This window comes from Strongylocentrotus purpuratus, unplaced genomic scaffold (assembly GCF_000002235.5).
Source record: "Strongylocentrotus purpuratus isolate Spur 01 unplaced genomic scaffold, Spur_5.0 spur5_scaffold_13, whole genome shotgun sequence".
Lineage (NCBI taxonomy): Eukaryota > Metazoa > Echinodermata > Echinoidea > Camarodonta > Strongylocentrotidae > Strongylocentrotus > Strongylocentrotus purpuratus.
Window position 1 is genome coordinate 34680257 of NW_022145598.1, and position 15386 is coordinate 34695642.

General features: G+C 35.3%; 1 protein-coding gene across 1 annotated transcript in view; it reads left to right on the plus strand.

The window, feature by feature from the left end:
* Positions 1 to 15386, plus strand: part of LOC580183 (von Willebrand factor A domain-containing protein 8) — a 45733-nt gene that overhangs the window by 14337 nt on the left and 16010 nt on the right. The window contains exons 16-28 of the mRNA XM_030983731.1: positions 247 to 360; positions 1136 to 1304; positions 1748 to 1825; positions 3026 to 3141; positions 3809 to 3921; positions 4522 to 4628; positions 5329 to 5477; positions 6418 to 6493; positions 7858 to 7993; positions 8480 to 8599; positions 9836 to 10041; positions 10818 to 10969; positions 15134 to 15242. Coding sequence (XP_030839591.1) covers positions 247 to 360; positions 1136 to 1304; positions 1748 to 1825; positions 3026 to 3141; positions 3809 to 3921; positions 4522 to 4628; positions 5329 to 5477; positions 6418 to 6493; positions 7858 to 7993; positions 8480 to 8599; positions 9836 to 10041; positions 10818 to 10969; positions 15134 to 15242 — 1645 coding nt within the window. The remainder of the gene's footprint in view (positions 1 to 246; positions 361 to 1135; positions 1305 to 1747; positions 1826 to 3025; positions 3142 to 3808; positions 3922 to 4521; positions 4629 to 5328; positions 5478 to 6417; positions 6494 to 7857; positions 7994 to 8479; positions 8600 to 9835; positions 10042 to 10817; positions 10970 to 15133; positions 15243 to 15386) is intronic.

A 15386-nucleotide genomic window follows, 5' to 3' on the forward strand; every position in this document is an offset into this window, starting at 1 on the left:
CCCGACTGTCAGGGAAAATGTACCGAGCGGCCATTTTGAGAAAAAAAAGGGTCTCCTTCCTATTTTTCAAAAAAGCAGGATGCTAAACATGTTTGTTTTTTTATTTGGCCTAATAGAGTATTGTTTACAATATATTTGGCTGAGTCCAAATACCTTGTGGTAATGCCATTCATTACAAGTGAATGAAATCTTTCTTTTTTCAGATCATGTTTTTAAAGCTTTCATTTGTTGTCCATATACATTTAGGTTGGTCCACGATAGAGAGGTGACCCTTTTTGATGGCACAAGACTACTTCGTCATGATAGATATGAGCAGGTGAAACAGGATACCAGTCTTTCAGATGCCGAGCTAGCAGAAAAGTATGCCAAATTGACCATTTTTATTGTCCTTTTTCTTTCCTTATCATCCATTTCTCTCCATCGGTCACTTCTTCATTTTTCAACTTGTATAACTTTTTCTCATTTTGTACTCTTCTCTTCCCTTGCTTACTTTACATGTATTTTTTTTTTTCTTCTTCTTGTCAGACTTTCTCTTTAATTCCTCCCCCTCCTTGAACTATTTCTTTTCGTCTGATTTCTCTCAAAAACTTTGATCCACATTTTGCTTGAGATTGTTTGATTGTCCCTCTGTGTGTGTGGGGGGGGGTGTCCTAACCATTTGTTGTTCAGACTGTTGTATTTTTTATCATGATTGTGTTATTGGGCTCATCAAATATTGTGAGTGGCCATTGCAAGATGTAAACTTGCTTTTATATGGTCAAATCCTCACAAAATGTTATTCTGCAATCTCTGTTATTAAGTGACATAGAACAAATACATGTACATGTAAATAATTGATCAATAACATTTTGTTTCAATTTCATTTCATTATTAATCTTAAGAAATATTCGTTTAATTTAGCTTATAATAATTGATTACCATTACCTTTCATGTCTGTACCTTTCCTATTTCACTTTTGTATATATGTATCATGTATTTCATCTTTTGCACAAGCTGCGCCTTGAGCATTTGACTGTCAAGTGGATGGCGCCTTATAAATCTTATGTATTATTATTATTATTTATTATTAAAGAGACTCGAAACTTCTTTAAAAGTCTAGCAAATATTTTGGTTTAACATTTTCTTTTTATTTCAGATCCATCATGAGGATACATCCATCGTTCCGCATCATTGCCTTGGCAGAGCCCCCTCAGGTCGGAAGCAGCAGCCAGCAATGGCTTAACCCAGAGCTTCTCACTCTATTCATGTATCACCATATTAAACCACTGAGTATGGCTGCAGAAATGACAGTTATACAAGGAATGGTATGTGATGCTTAACTCATAACCTTGCCAGGCCCCAAATTCCTCTTAGTTTGCCATCCCTTTACCTGAATGTGTAGTTTGTTTATTTTCAAAATTCTTTACCTCATGCAATCTTCTAAGCACTTTAAGTGGGTCCTTTTGATCAAAGAATATTTTATCTGCCGTTTCTATAGCAATACTAATACTAGAAGCTTTCAATTTTGAACTTGCCATGATCATCTACTGGTATGAAGAATTTTTACTATGTTTTATTAAAATGGTAAGTTATAAAGAAGATTTCAGTTTTTATATTTTCCTGAAAAGCCTTTATGACATTCTAAGAACACTACATCAAGTTAATCTACTAAAATTAATTAAGGGGGATTTCTTTTTCTTTTTTACACTTCTCCCTATCTCATTAAGCTGCATCTTCCTAAGTCCACTTTATTGTATTTATCTCCTAGGTACCTAACGCTCCTACAGATAGTCTTGACTCCATACTCAAGCTGACTCACAGATTAAGACATGCTGCAGATCCTAATGTAAGTACTACCCATAACTTTTATTACATAACATCTCAAGTTGTGATAACAATAACAAATGATTAAAGAAATCAGCATGATTTACATCAAATGTTAAACACTGTTAAGTTAAATGTATGATAGCTGAATGAAGGAAAGAGAAATGAAGAATTCAAGTCAATCAGTCAGTCAGTCAGTAGAATACTTATATGTTGTTAGTCACGTATGATGCTCTGTAGGGAATATTATTTCCAGTCGGTTACTAAACTTTGATCATAGTTTGCTAACTTCTGCTAAATGACAAAATTTTTGAAGAATAAAATTTTTGAAGAATAAAATACTTTCTGCAGTTTCTCAGTAAATACAGATTCATCACTTGAAATCAGGATAACATATTACATGGGTGTTGTACTAGAAACTATTGATGGCAAAATTGAAGAGAAGTGTCGGGGTTGGTAGATGTCCAACAGGATAGATAGACAACATCAAGTATTGGGAAGATGGAATGAGAGTAGCAAGAGTGAATGCCTGAGAGAGAAGCCGACGGCCCTAGGGGCTACTGTATAACATAGTTGTAGTAGTATATTTCATGTAGGTGAAACATTTATACAAGTCATGAATAAAAAGCAGTAATATTTTATCCTACCAACTTCATTAGAATCAAACAAATCAGCAATGTCTTCTTTTATTTTTTTGGCATATATATCTTGTTTAATCCTCCCTATCTCACATGGTGTAACTGTAAGTCTACTGTATATCTACATCACCATGCAACCCGATACTTTTAAGCAGCATCTTTAAAGGACCAATTTTATGGAATGAGTTACCTCCTAACGTTAAATCAAGCCCAACTCTGAATACATTTAAAAGAAGATACAAACAATTACGTTTTTGTGAATAGTATTTTATTAGGTTTTATATATGCAATCAGGTGTTAGATGTTAGGTGTTAGTTGTTAGGTGTTAGGTGTTAAGTGTTAAAGGTTAAAATTGTCGCTAGGGACCAGCCCCACACAAGACTTAAATGTTCTTTCTTGCTGGTTCCTTATTCGTATATATATTTGTATTTTATGTTTGTCTTTCGTTATGTTATTTGTATGTACTTTACTTATCTGTAAATATCAATGTTTTAATCATGTATGTTTTTTATATGACGAATGAAATAAAATGAAATGAAAAAAAAAAAAATGAAAATCTATATCTTGTTTGTATTCCGTTTCAGTTGAAATCCGTAGCGTCTTCTCTGTCAACGCGCAACCTGATCCGTATAGCTCAACGCCTAGCCCACTATCAGGACCAAGGGCTACATGATGCTGTACACAAAGCTTGTCTATCAAGGTAGATCTATACTAGCAAGCCAGGGCACTGTCTTATAAAGAGTTGCGATCGATCCAAATTGATCGCAAGTTTTGCAGTCGCCTATCTCTTATGCACATAGTTGCGATTGATACAAATGATCGCAGGTTTTGCAGTCTCCTATCTGATATGTACATAGTTGCGATTGATATCAACTCTGTATAAGATGAAGCCATATATGCCAACTGTTCAGATTAAAGAGGAACATTCCTCTTTTGGGGAGAAGATAATTATCATTTTAATGCAGGTGTTCCTCTTCCTGTACAAATTTGTCTGTAGTATTGAATAGGAGAGTTAGGATTGTTCCTCTTTTTTTTTTAAATAGCATAATTTGTACAGATTTCTGATTTTCAAATGTTGTCATGTATGTGAAGCTCAGATTGAATTTCTAATATCTAGATGTATTTCAGTTTTCCAAATATGTTGTCATTTTACTAAGTCATGGGCTAGGATCTCATAAATACATCTAGTTTATTAAACAGCAGAAACATGATCTTTATTTATGCATTTCATGTGCATAATTAGTCTCCACACATCCAGGCAGTTTAATGACTAGGGATTTTATATTTTCATGATGACAGACTTCTTCTAAACCATCAAAACTTTTTTCTTAATTTCATGTTATCATTGTTTCACCATTTATTTTCAGATTCCTGCCCTCTCTTGCCCGCCAGTCCCTGGAATCAGCCCTAGAGGATGCTGGGATAGTACCCCCAGCGAAGGAATCACACAGCTTTGAAGACATAGAGAAAGCTACTTCAAGTATGTATAGCATGATCTCACATAACAATAAATAATAAAAACGGTGCTTATAAAGCGCTTACCACCGAAGTCTCTAAGCGCTATAACAAACAAAATCCAAATAAATTTACAAATTACAATACATATGGAATATACATGTACATCAATGTGACATTTGTTCTTGAACCATTTTCTCAGGACAAAACATCATCAAAGATATAGTTTACCCTGACATTGTGTGTCCAAACAGGTTGTGTATCTGGACAGATGATTTAAACCACCTATTTGATAAAAATCACATGCGTAATTGTTTATACAGGTGTGTATGCGTGATTTCATGAATCTTATAATACTTATGTCAGAAATCATTATATAGGACAAACATTTATGATTGTAAGTGCTATTTGATGCATACGATTTGTTAAAATCCAAAGGCAAAAGTGACGGCTTTATTTTTGTTGAGCGATGTAGCAAATGGATATAGGATAAGTTTAGGATTAGATTAATAGAGGATGCTGGGATATTGCGTTAGAATGAACTGAAATTGAAAGAAACAAATATTTACCCTTTACATTTCTTTGTACCTGATACATTTATACTTTTCTTAATATACTTCTACAGGCGAGGTCAAAGACAACGTATTACGCATCGGTAGGACAGAGATGGCGCTGTACAACCCAGAGAATCGTATGATGGTACCTGATACACTCTTCTATGAGAATCCACAGGTAAGATTAAATCTACTCACTATCGTTTACAAACTAAATCGAGGATTGGGACACCCAAAGAAAGTCTTGAAATTTATTTTCAAATTATGACATAACGCAAAGCTGAAAATAGCTAAAAAAATAAGTTTCAATTTCAGTCATGCAGTGATGTAAGGAAATTGTATTATTAAAATGCTGTGCTTATTCTGACAGTCATGGAGGGTGGCTTATATTACCTTTAATTGGTCTTCCATGGGGTTCTGATGTCAAAAATTCATCACATACTGGGATTATAGCTAACTTTGAGCTCTGGTATGGGAATCGTATGTTGAGAAAATATGGCTATAATTCATTCTGGATTGTTTATCCTGCAGTAGATTGATTGTTTGAACCAATAAAATAAAAACAAACTCACAGAAACTTGCTGGAAATCATCTTCAATAGAAACCACAACTCTCATTTGCATATAGTGACCTGTGTTAAGCACATGGTGTCGGGTCTACTTACCCAAATTTTCTTATCTTTCTATGCTCATTACTCAGCTACTGTACATTTTCTACCAAAATTGTTTGGCACATGTCATTGTTTTGTAATGTTGAACATTCAGTGTAAGTATCATTGAATTCTGTGAGAATTTATTTTCTATATTTACCAGAACTGTTACAATTGGTTGTGTACATTGTGAAACTTTTACGCATCCATTTCCTTGATGTTCCTGCAGCATCTAGCCATCATGGAGGACATGCTGAAAGACTTCACTCTAGGAGAGCATCTCTTGTTGGTGGGTAACCAGGGTGTCGGCAAGAATAAACTGGTAGACAGATTCCTACATCTACTCAACAGACCTAGGCAGTATATACAACTACACAGGTATGTAGTTAAATTATATACCCTAAAGAAATAATAAAATGATGATGATAATAATAATGTAGATATATACCACATTTTCCATATACATGTCTGAATGAACTTTAGCATTATGTTATTAAAGCCTATCTGCACTATTTTTGCCAGGAGGGATTAGACCTCCTTGTGTGGTCACAGCTGGCAGGTGGTTATCTCATCAAATCAGCTCTCAATTAACGTAAGAAAAAAAGGACCATGGGGGATCAACAGGTACCGCTTAAGTTAGGCATTATTGGCTGTATAGACGGCACAAGTAGCTAGTAGTGCAGTCCTGCTTTAACAGAAAATTTTGAGATATGTTTTAAAGGTAATGAGAGATTGCTGGTTGCGAAGAAATCTGGGTAGATTATTCCACAGTTTGGGAGCAGCAGTAAATCCTCTGTCACCACATGTGGGAGGCATTTTTAGGGTCGGATGGTGCCTTGTTATTTATTAATAGTACCAAATATATTCCCTTTTATGGTGCTTATACAAATAATGCTTGATGAATAATGTGATTTGATTATTATGTTAATTGTAGCCATAAAATGATTTTTATCAAATTATGATGATGTTGTTTGTTCTAAAACTCCTAACCTTTCGTTGATTCCTAAATGGCATGGTGTATCAAATATTTGAGGACAGAGAAAAGCTTTTCCTTTATCTTGTAATTAAAAACAAGTTTATAGATTATGAATTTGTTTACAGCGTTGAATATTAGTTTTATCAAAGATAAACGCTGAGGAAAAGAGCCATGGTTCAAAACTTGTCTCACAAACTCCTATTTTTTGATACTCTACATCTTTGAAACCTTATAGCACAATAGTTGTGAGAGATGTTGATGGCTTTAAGGAGGATGATAATGATCATGCAGGTGGCACAGATTTTCATGTCCATGAATATTTTGGTGTGGTTTTATTTTCAGAGACACGACGGTTCAGACTTTAACACTCCAGCCCAATGTACAAGATGGTGTCATAGTGTATGAAGATTCCCCTCTGGTAAGTACACAACAAGAAAACAAAGATTAAAACAAGATACAGTAAAAACCTGTCTATAAAGACCACCCAAGAGAGACAAGAAAAGTGGTCTTTATAGGAAGGTGGTGTTTGAAGACAGGTTCCTATAGTACATGTGTCAATGAGAAACCATTTTCAAGGGAAACAAAAAAAGTGTCCTTTGTAGACAGTTTCCTTTAGTACATTTTCAAAGAGAAATCATTATCAAGGGAAATGAAAAATGTGGTCTTTGTAGACAGGTGGTCACTAAAGCAGGTTTGACTGTAATATGAAGAAAAGAATATGATTTACAGGGGGTCAATGATTGCTTTAGAATGTATGGCAACTGAGATACTTCTTCTAAACATGTATGTATATGTAAGATAAGATAACCACCTACACTGATGTAACAGCATCCCTGTGCTAATGTAAGTTGATGAGACCACTAGGGTGTGGCTGCTTCACAGAAATGTAAAAGTTGTTGTTCTCGACATACGTGAGAAGACGAGGAATAAGGAGATGGGAAGATTGGTTAAAATATATGCTTGTCATTACTCGTGAAAGTCTTTGAGAACGGCTTAACTCTAGCATTATGTTCCTGATGTTTCACCCTCACCTTTTCTTGAGTTTGGCTTTCTGCGTCAGTCCAGCAGTCAATGATTCAAACATTTAGAGGGAATCAATTGCTATGGTAGTGAACCTTTACTGTCTTGGGCATTCCTGCAAGTGCACTGTATGCTTTTTAGCATCCCTAATCAAATATTCACCCTCTGAGTTCTGAAGCCAAGGATAACTGAATGGAGCCCTTTTGGAAATATGTGTTCGATGTGAATAAAAAGAGTTAATGGGAAATAATAATAATAAATAGATTCTTATATAGCACATTACACTCAAAAGGTCTATATGCACTTAGCATAGTAGGGTAGAATTTTAAGAGATGATAACAATTGCAAATATGGAGATGATTATTGAGATAAAGGATACTACAAATAAGTGGGAATAAGCAAATAAGTAACAAGAATTCATTATAACGATATGATAGACATATTATGATGTACGTGTACATGTATGTACTTGGTTGAAGATCACTACAATTTTGATTGAAGGATTTTATTGAATATTATCCATTCTTGCAGTCCATAGACTGAGTTGCAATGTTTACAACAGTTTACAATGTATATAAATGATAAAAGCAATTATACAATAATTATTAAAAACAATCCAAGCAATCAACAATGAAATTCAAATAAAAGTGATAAAATGACGATAATAATGACAACTATGATGATGATTATTAAAATAAAGGATAGATACTACAAATTAGTGAGAAGGACATCTACAAATGCTATCTTTATACTCATCTGCAGGTGAAGGCAGTGAAAGACGGCCACATATTGGTGGTTGATGAAGCTGACAAGGCCCCTACCCATGTGACCTGCGTTCTCAAAGCACTTGTAGAGAGCGGTGAGATGATGCTAGCCGATGGAAGACGTATCGTCTCAGGTGAGTATAAGCTGCCACGGATGGGGAAACGGTGAACTGACATGCATGTGGATAATGTTGAAGATATAGGGGCCCAGCAACCCGAGTTATGTGTAATATTATGATTATGAGGAGAGAAAATATGACATTGTCAGTAAATGTATATGTACTGTACATCATTAGGAAAACAAGAAGAAATTTTGTTATCAAGACCTCAACTTGGAGTGGTATACTTTAATATGCCAAATATGCAGTGGAGATAATGTTGACAGTTTTTACGATTATGATGATCAGCATTACTTTGATTAGTATTTGGTATTGTGTCTTTTATTCCTTCAGCCCAATCCGGTATGCAGCTATCTGATGACATCATAATAACCCATCCTGATTCAGTATGATAGTGGTAGTAATAATGACAGTTATAATGATGAGATGATGATTAGGAGCATGAGGAGGAGGAGGATATCGAGGAACAAACTAATTTGTTGTGTCTTTCATTCTCTCCAGCCCAATCTGGTATGCAGCCATCTGATGACATCATCATCACTCATCCTGATTTCAGTATGATGGTTCTAGCAAACCGACCTGGCTTCCCGTTTCTTGGCAACGACTTCTTTGGATCATTAGGTAAGCTACTATTATTGTTATTATTATTATTATTACTATTATTATTATTTATTCAGCAAAAACAAAGAAAATCATTGAATACAAAACAAGAGTACATTTGGAAAAGAGTCACAGGGATGCCAGGAAAAGAAAAAGTTTAACTAAATAACTGTAACCCAAAGGTCTTCTTTTCCAATCCATGTGACTTTAGATAAATGGTAACAATAAAATGGTGAGGTACAACAATGACTTCATGACTTGACTTCATCTATAATTCAACATCACTAGGGAATCCATTTTCTTCTTCTTTTTCATAAATATTACACTCTATTTGTATTGCTTTATGCCTTAGTCACACCTTTGCGTATTTGGCTTGCGTATTGCTGCGTATTTATGGCAAGCCGTTTTAACATTTATTCCTATTCAAGAATTACCATTGCTTTACAACAGAAAATCATTTCTTGATATCAAGAAATAGGAATAAATGTTAAAACGGCTTGCCATAAATACGCAGCAATACGCAAGCCAAATACGCAAAGGTTTGACTGAGGCATTAGATTCATGAATTGTACTATGCAGCTGCAGGACAGTGTAGTGCCATATCCTATCTTGATTTTTGGAAAAATATGCATTATTCCCATACGTACAACAAAATGTACCTTTTGACTTGACTTGTATTATATAGTAAATATATGTATCTTTAATTGACCCATAATGTATTGAATAGAACAATGTTCATTACAGTGAAGGCACATTTAGACTAAAGTTCAAAGCGATTTGGATGTCTAAATGCATGGGAATATAATGTATTATTTTACTTTTCTTTCTCTTTTGTGGTAGACTTTGTAATCCCTAAACTCCTGTAAACTCCCAATCTGTAAACAATATTTGAATATTAAAGAACCCAGTCTGTATTAAGGAAAAATGGTGCAATGTAATAATTTACTCTATACAGTTTATCCCCTGATTAGTATGAACATTTTCATGTACACTGTACATTTCTGGTCACTTACAGCAATATGAAACAAATCGTCGCTGTTTTCACGAAGTGACGGTAGTGAAAAAAAATTGCATTCACTTTGCGTTACGATTTTCCTCACTACCGTCACTTCGTGAAAACAAGGACGAAATTTAGTCAATCTATTAAACAAGATTATAATTAGGTGTTTCTAGTTATTTGGCAGGACCCTACAATTGCAATCCAGTGATTTGTTTTGCATCTCTTCCTAATGGCCACCTTCCTATCATTGAATCCAGGTGATATATTCAGCTGCCACGCCATAGACAACCCTGACATAGAATCAGAGATGGCCATGCTACAGCGCTATGGTCCTGACGTACCTAAGCCTATCCTACGTAAGCTAGTCCTGGCCTTCAGTGAGCTTAGGTCCCTTGCGGACCAGGGTCTCATTGCTTACCCCTACTCAACCAGAGAGGTTGTCAACATGGTCAAACATCTACAGGTTTGTTAATCCGTTGACTACTGAATTCTCTAATTCCCAGATATGTGTTTTGTTTGGTGTGTTATTTCAGTTTTATTTTGTTTATTCATTTGTTATTGTTATCATGAGATGCATCCTACAGTTGAAGATTTCATTGCAGTACCGGTATATTACATCTCAGTTTAAAGTGACTCGGTAACATTGTCTCAGATTCTGAAACAAAATCCTGGATTTAGCTCATGCTGCAATGATAATTATAAACCTTTAGGTCAGTCAGGAGCCCCATGACTGTAACAAGCTGATTGCCTGTTTGACTATCATGATATTTTTGATCAGAAATTGAAATTTAATTTGTTTCTGTTTTCCTAATGGTTTTTATAACACTACAGTCTATTGGGGAAAATGAGTATGGTTAAACCTGTCACTCAAAGATTTTTACTTTTTTGAGGCACTTCATGAACATTTTGTTTAAGGCTTTAGTATTACACCGTATCACAGACATTGATAGCACGTAGGGCCATGCATCTCAGATTTAACATTGTTAAACGATACCTTTATGAGAAAATATACTTTTGATATTAAGCATGATTCTTTTGTTAGCAAGCTTTGAGAATTACAAGACTTAATTAAGCTTTGAGGCACATATTCTCTTCAATGGAAAACAAATGGTCCTGAGAGATACTGACTAGTAAGCATTATGCATACTCTAGGTATCTTTTGATTTTTCTTAACCATGTAATCCCTCATCTTTTGTTTTCAACTATTTTGATCGGTTTGTATCCTTTTCTTTCTTACAGAGGTATCCAGATGAAGGGCTCCCTCAGGTGGTGAAGAATGTCTTCGATTTTGATGCTTACAATAACGAGATCAGGGAACAGGTGGTTGAGACGCTTCACAAACATGGCATTCCTATAGGAGCAAGTATAGCCAATGTGCAACTAGCCAAAGAGTAAGCAATCTAGTTTAAGCTATTAAATACAGTGAAACCTGTCTATAAAGACCACCCAAGTTAGACAAGGAAAGTGGTCTTTATAAGCAGGTGGTCTTTATGTACAGTTTCCTCTAGTACATGTTTCAATGAGATACCATATTCAAGGGAAACAACAACAAAAATTGTCTTTGTAGATAGGTGGTCTTTCTATACAGGTGGTCACTAAAGCAGGTTTGACTGTATAACTTATGGTAAACAAAACTTCAGATTCAGAGAACTGGTATAAAGTAATTCTGAATGATTTACACCACAAAGTAGATGGTCATTTGATGACATAAGTGGTTAGCATCATAAAACGTGGCATTTCAGGCAAAATGTTGAGTATTCAAATACTACCTGCAATAGATATGATCACTGGCATGCTGCACAAATTAGATAATTTTGATTGAATGAGGTCTTATGCAGACTTATGTCATAATACCTCTTTAAGACTATATTTGCTATATTTAAAAGTTTGGCTTTAAGTATTTAATCGTATTAGCTACATTTATTGGGATAAGATATCATTTTTTTTTAAGGACCGGTATCAATGCAAATATAAAAGAATTTAATATATCAAATCGTGATGATTTTGCATTTAAATTAAGCCATAACAATTGAATAGTATGACCCATATTCTGCTAGTATTTAAACCCCAACGCTTGCTTAGACTCTTATTCAAAATCAGCTATAATGAAGGAAGATAGTCTGTGGTCTAAATTTTCATTTTGTTCAATGTAATTTTAGACCCAGGATTGGGTATAATTGAATTACTAGTATACAGACCTCTGCACCTCCTGAACGATATTTGTGTGTAGCATATTTTTATACTATTTCATGTTTATATTGTGAAGTTACATGTATGTTTGGAATAGTTTGTGGGATGCAAACTAATATTCTATACAAAACTTGTTATCGACAGGGTAACTCCACTGGTCTCAGGAATAATGTTTAAACCCAGCGCGTATTATCCATTCGTCCTGCCTTCCGAATTTTGATTGGAAATCAAAACAAACATCTTCCTAATGGAGCATCTTAATAATAAAAAGAATACTAATGGGACTTTTTTCTAGAGCTCTCTAGTCAGAATAAATTCTGAATCTGCTTCAAACCGTAGACAATCACACTACTGGGCCCCGTCTTACAAAGAGTCGCGATTGATCCAAATCAATCGCAAGTTTGCAGTCTCGTATCTCTTATGTACATAGCTGCGATTGATATCAACTCTTTGTAAGACAGCGCCCAGGTCTGACGTCACTACGTTTCTGAGCCAATTAAGCTTTTCCTCTTCCAAAGAAGCATGGAATCCCTTGAAATTGAGATTTTCTTGATCATATGATTATTCATGTTTGAATGTTTGTATTGAATGCTGTTGCATTTTCTTCCAAAATCCGATCATAGTTGGGTGGTATAGTGTGCGGTGGGCCTTTGGACAAAGCACTTTTGTGATGATGTTATATGAGTAAGCTTACCAGGTTAGCACAAATTAATTTCAGGTTGAATGTTAATTTTTGTTACATTATTATGAAAGTTGTATGTGCATGGAGACATTGGTAAAATACCTATTTATCATGAAAGGGCATTATAATTCTAAATGGTTGAATGATGGACAGTATTAAAACTAGATGTGTTATAACATCGATTGTAAGATGGTAAAGAATTATGAAGGAAGAATGTGAGTGACTGAGAAAAGTTTGTAAAAATAATGGATTGAACCTCAGAGGGTAAGATTTAATGTGAAAAGGGAATGAGATGGGGAGAGACAGACAGACATATGGACAATTAGACACATGGACAGATAGATACTAACAGACAGATGTGATACAGAGAGAGTGATTTTAGATTTGTACACCTTCATTGTAACTTATGCTTTATGTATCAACTAGAAATTTGCAATAATGAAATTCACGATTTTGTAACTCCTGCTTTATGTAAATTTTATTCATAACTGCTTATGTTTTGAGTCATTGTCTAGATATTGTTCAAATGAATGAATTACTGAATAAAATTTAATTTTCTATTCAAATTTGCTTGCTTGTAAATCTGTCTTGTTTTGTTTTGTCTTTATAAATCCTCATTCAAAACAAAGATCAATGAACAAAAGAAAAATGAACTCAAGTATTATAGTTCCCTTTCTTTTAATTTTGTTAAGTAATAATGGATAATAATAATGATAAAAAACATAAGCAGTTATGACCAAATCTTCCCAGCTAATTTTAAGATTGAATCAGGAGTAATGATTAAGATTAGGGAGAGAGAGGAATGCAAAAATGGAGAAGTGAAAGAGGGTGAGTGAGTGCATTCTACCAATTGTAGAATGTGGAAGAGTAAAGAGTGTTCTAAAGTTTACAGGCAAGGAGAGAGTGAAAAATGGAATACGTGTAGGTTTACTGAAATACCATTATTTTTGTTTCTTATGTAAAACTATTCTTGCAAACTTAATTGATTAACCCTTACTGTACTGGGCTATTTTGAGCACCCACTGACTGGGGGGGCCTGGGAGGCCCCCCCCCCCCCCCTATGATCTCGGCCGTCGATTGTCCGATGAACACGAAAATTTGCATGTTTGTAGATATTTACGTAAGGAACAAGATGGTATAATTAGTTTTTTCCGAATATGCAAATTTTTGTCATTAGCCTAATTATTTATGCAAAATGCGCTAATTTTATGCATTTTACCGAAAACGTGTCAAACTCCACTTTTTGAATGTTGAAACTCATTATTCATATGAAACTTCTTTTCTAACACAAAAAAGTTATTTTAATGTAATTAACAATGATAATTTATGCAAATTTTGATGCGATTTTCATTTTTTTTTTGTTTTTTTTTATGACATGCGCATACTAATTGTTATGTAACGCCTTACAGGTATATCCGATTTTGACGAAAATGGTATCAAAATGTGCGTAAGACTTGAGGGAAAAAAGTCATGAAACGACAATTCAAAATTCCAAGCGGTTGCGGCGCAATCTCCGAAAATGTCGAGGGGGGGCCTCCCAGGCTCCCCTCCCCCAGTACAGTAAGGGTTAAGGTATAGGTTTTAGTTTTCTGTAAAATAAAAGGATCCAGATAAACATACCCAAGTTAGAAGTCTGTGGCCCAAATTCACAAAGCAAGGTTTGAGCTCAAACCTCCTTTTGTTTCGCCAAACCTCCTTTTGTTCTTTACAAACCAGGTTTGTAAAAAACGCGTAAAACGTGTCATATGACGTACGAAAACCAAGGTTTGTCGACAAACCTCCTTTGTGAATTCGGGCCTGTGAGTCTGAGCAAATCAAAATTTATTTGTTAATTTCCTCTTGATTTCATCCAAGGCAATACTGATTTGAGAGAAAGTATGAAAAGATAATTTAACTGATTGACCACTGAATACTCCGAGTGTTAAAAACAATTGACTTGAAATTCAAAGGTCATGGATTCGATCCCTGACAAGGCGCTAATCTACATTTGCCACTCGATACCCAGGAGACAAATGGGGACCTGGTAGTATGACGAAAGCCTTTGTGTTAGTAATTGACATATGGTAGGAATACTACCCAGGGAGTGGAGATGGTGCACATCGTGGGCGAATGAATCCCATGACCAGGGATATAATATCTGTAAAAAGCGCTTAGAGATGGTATTTCGTATTAAGCGCTTTATAAATCCAGATTATATTTAATTGAGGAGCCACCTTATTCCCATGGGAAATTTGTTAAAAGAAATCTCCCTTTGTGTCCTTATGAATATTGTTGTGTGGTCATGAGGTGTCGTGGTCTAGTGGGTACATCACCAGACTGGGTTTTGCCACACTCAACCCAGGTGAGGTAAATGGGTACCGGTACGTGGCAGGCATTAATTCCATGCTAAAGCCAGGATATTCCATGTAATCGACCTAGAAACAGTTCAATAATCTTAAAGTTTGGTTTATCTATCTCATGATAAATATGGTGTGGAACACAGAGATAATTTGTATACAGTAGGCATACGGTTGCAACATTTGAGAGAGGGGGAGGATTGGGAAGTCCTGAAAAGGACTAGAGATAATTTGTGTGGCATATAAAGGGTCTAACAGAACATTCAGTTGTTGCATCCTTTGTAGTACGGAATCATTTTATACCAGTAAGATGAGATAACCTATCATCATCATTACCATGGTTACAGGTTTCCGTTGCCACCAGCCAGCCTGACAGGGAGATGGTTGTTTGGTGATAGAGGAGCAAGCAAGAGGAAGATGGTTTGTCCGGTCGATGAGAAGAAACTACGAGTCAAGGTATGGACCAACCGTCACATCTTGTTGGGTATACTATTTATTTAAAATGCTCCAAGCAGGGCTTTGTGGCGTTGTGGCGTGTGCCTGTAATCCAGCTAACAGTGGAATTTACAAACTGAGTCACGTCTTTTAGATGGTGACGTT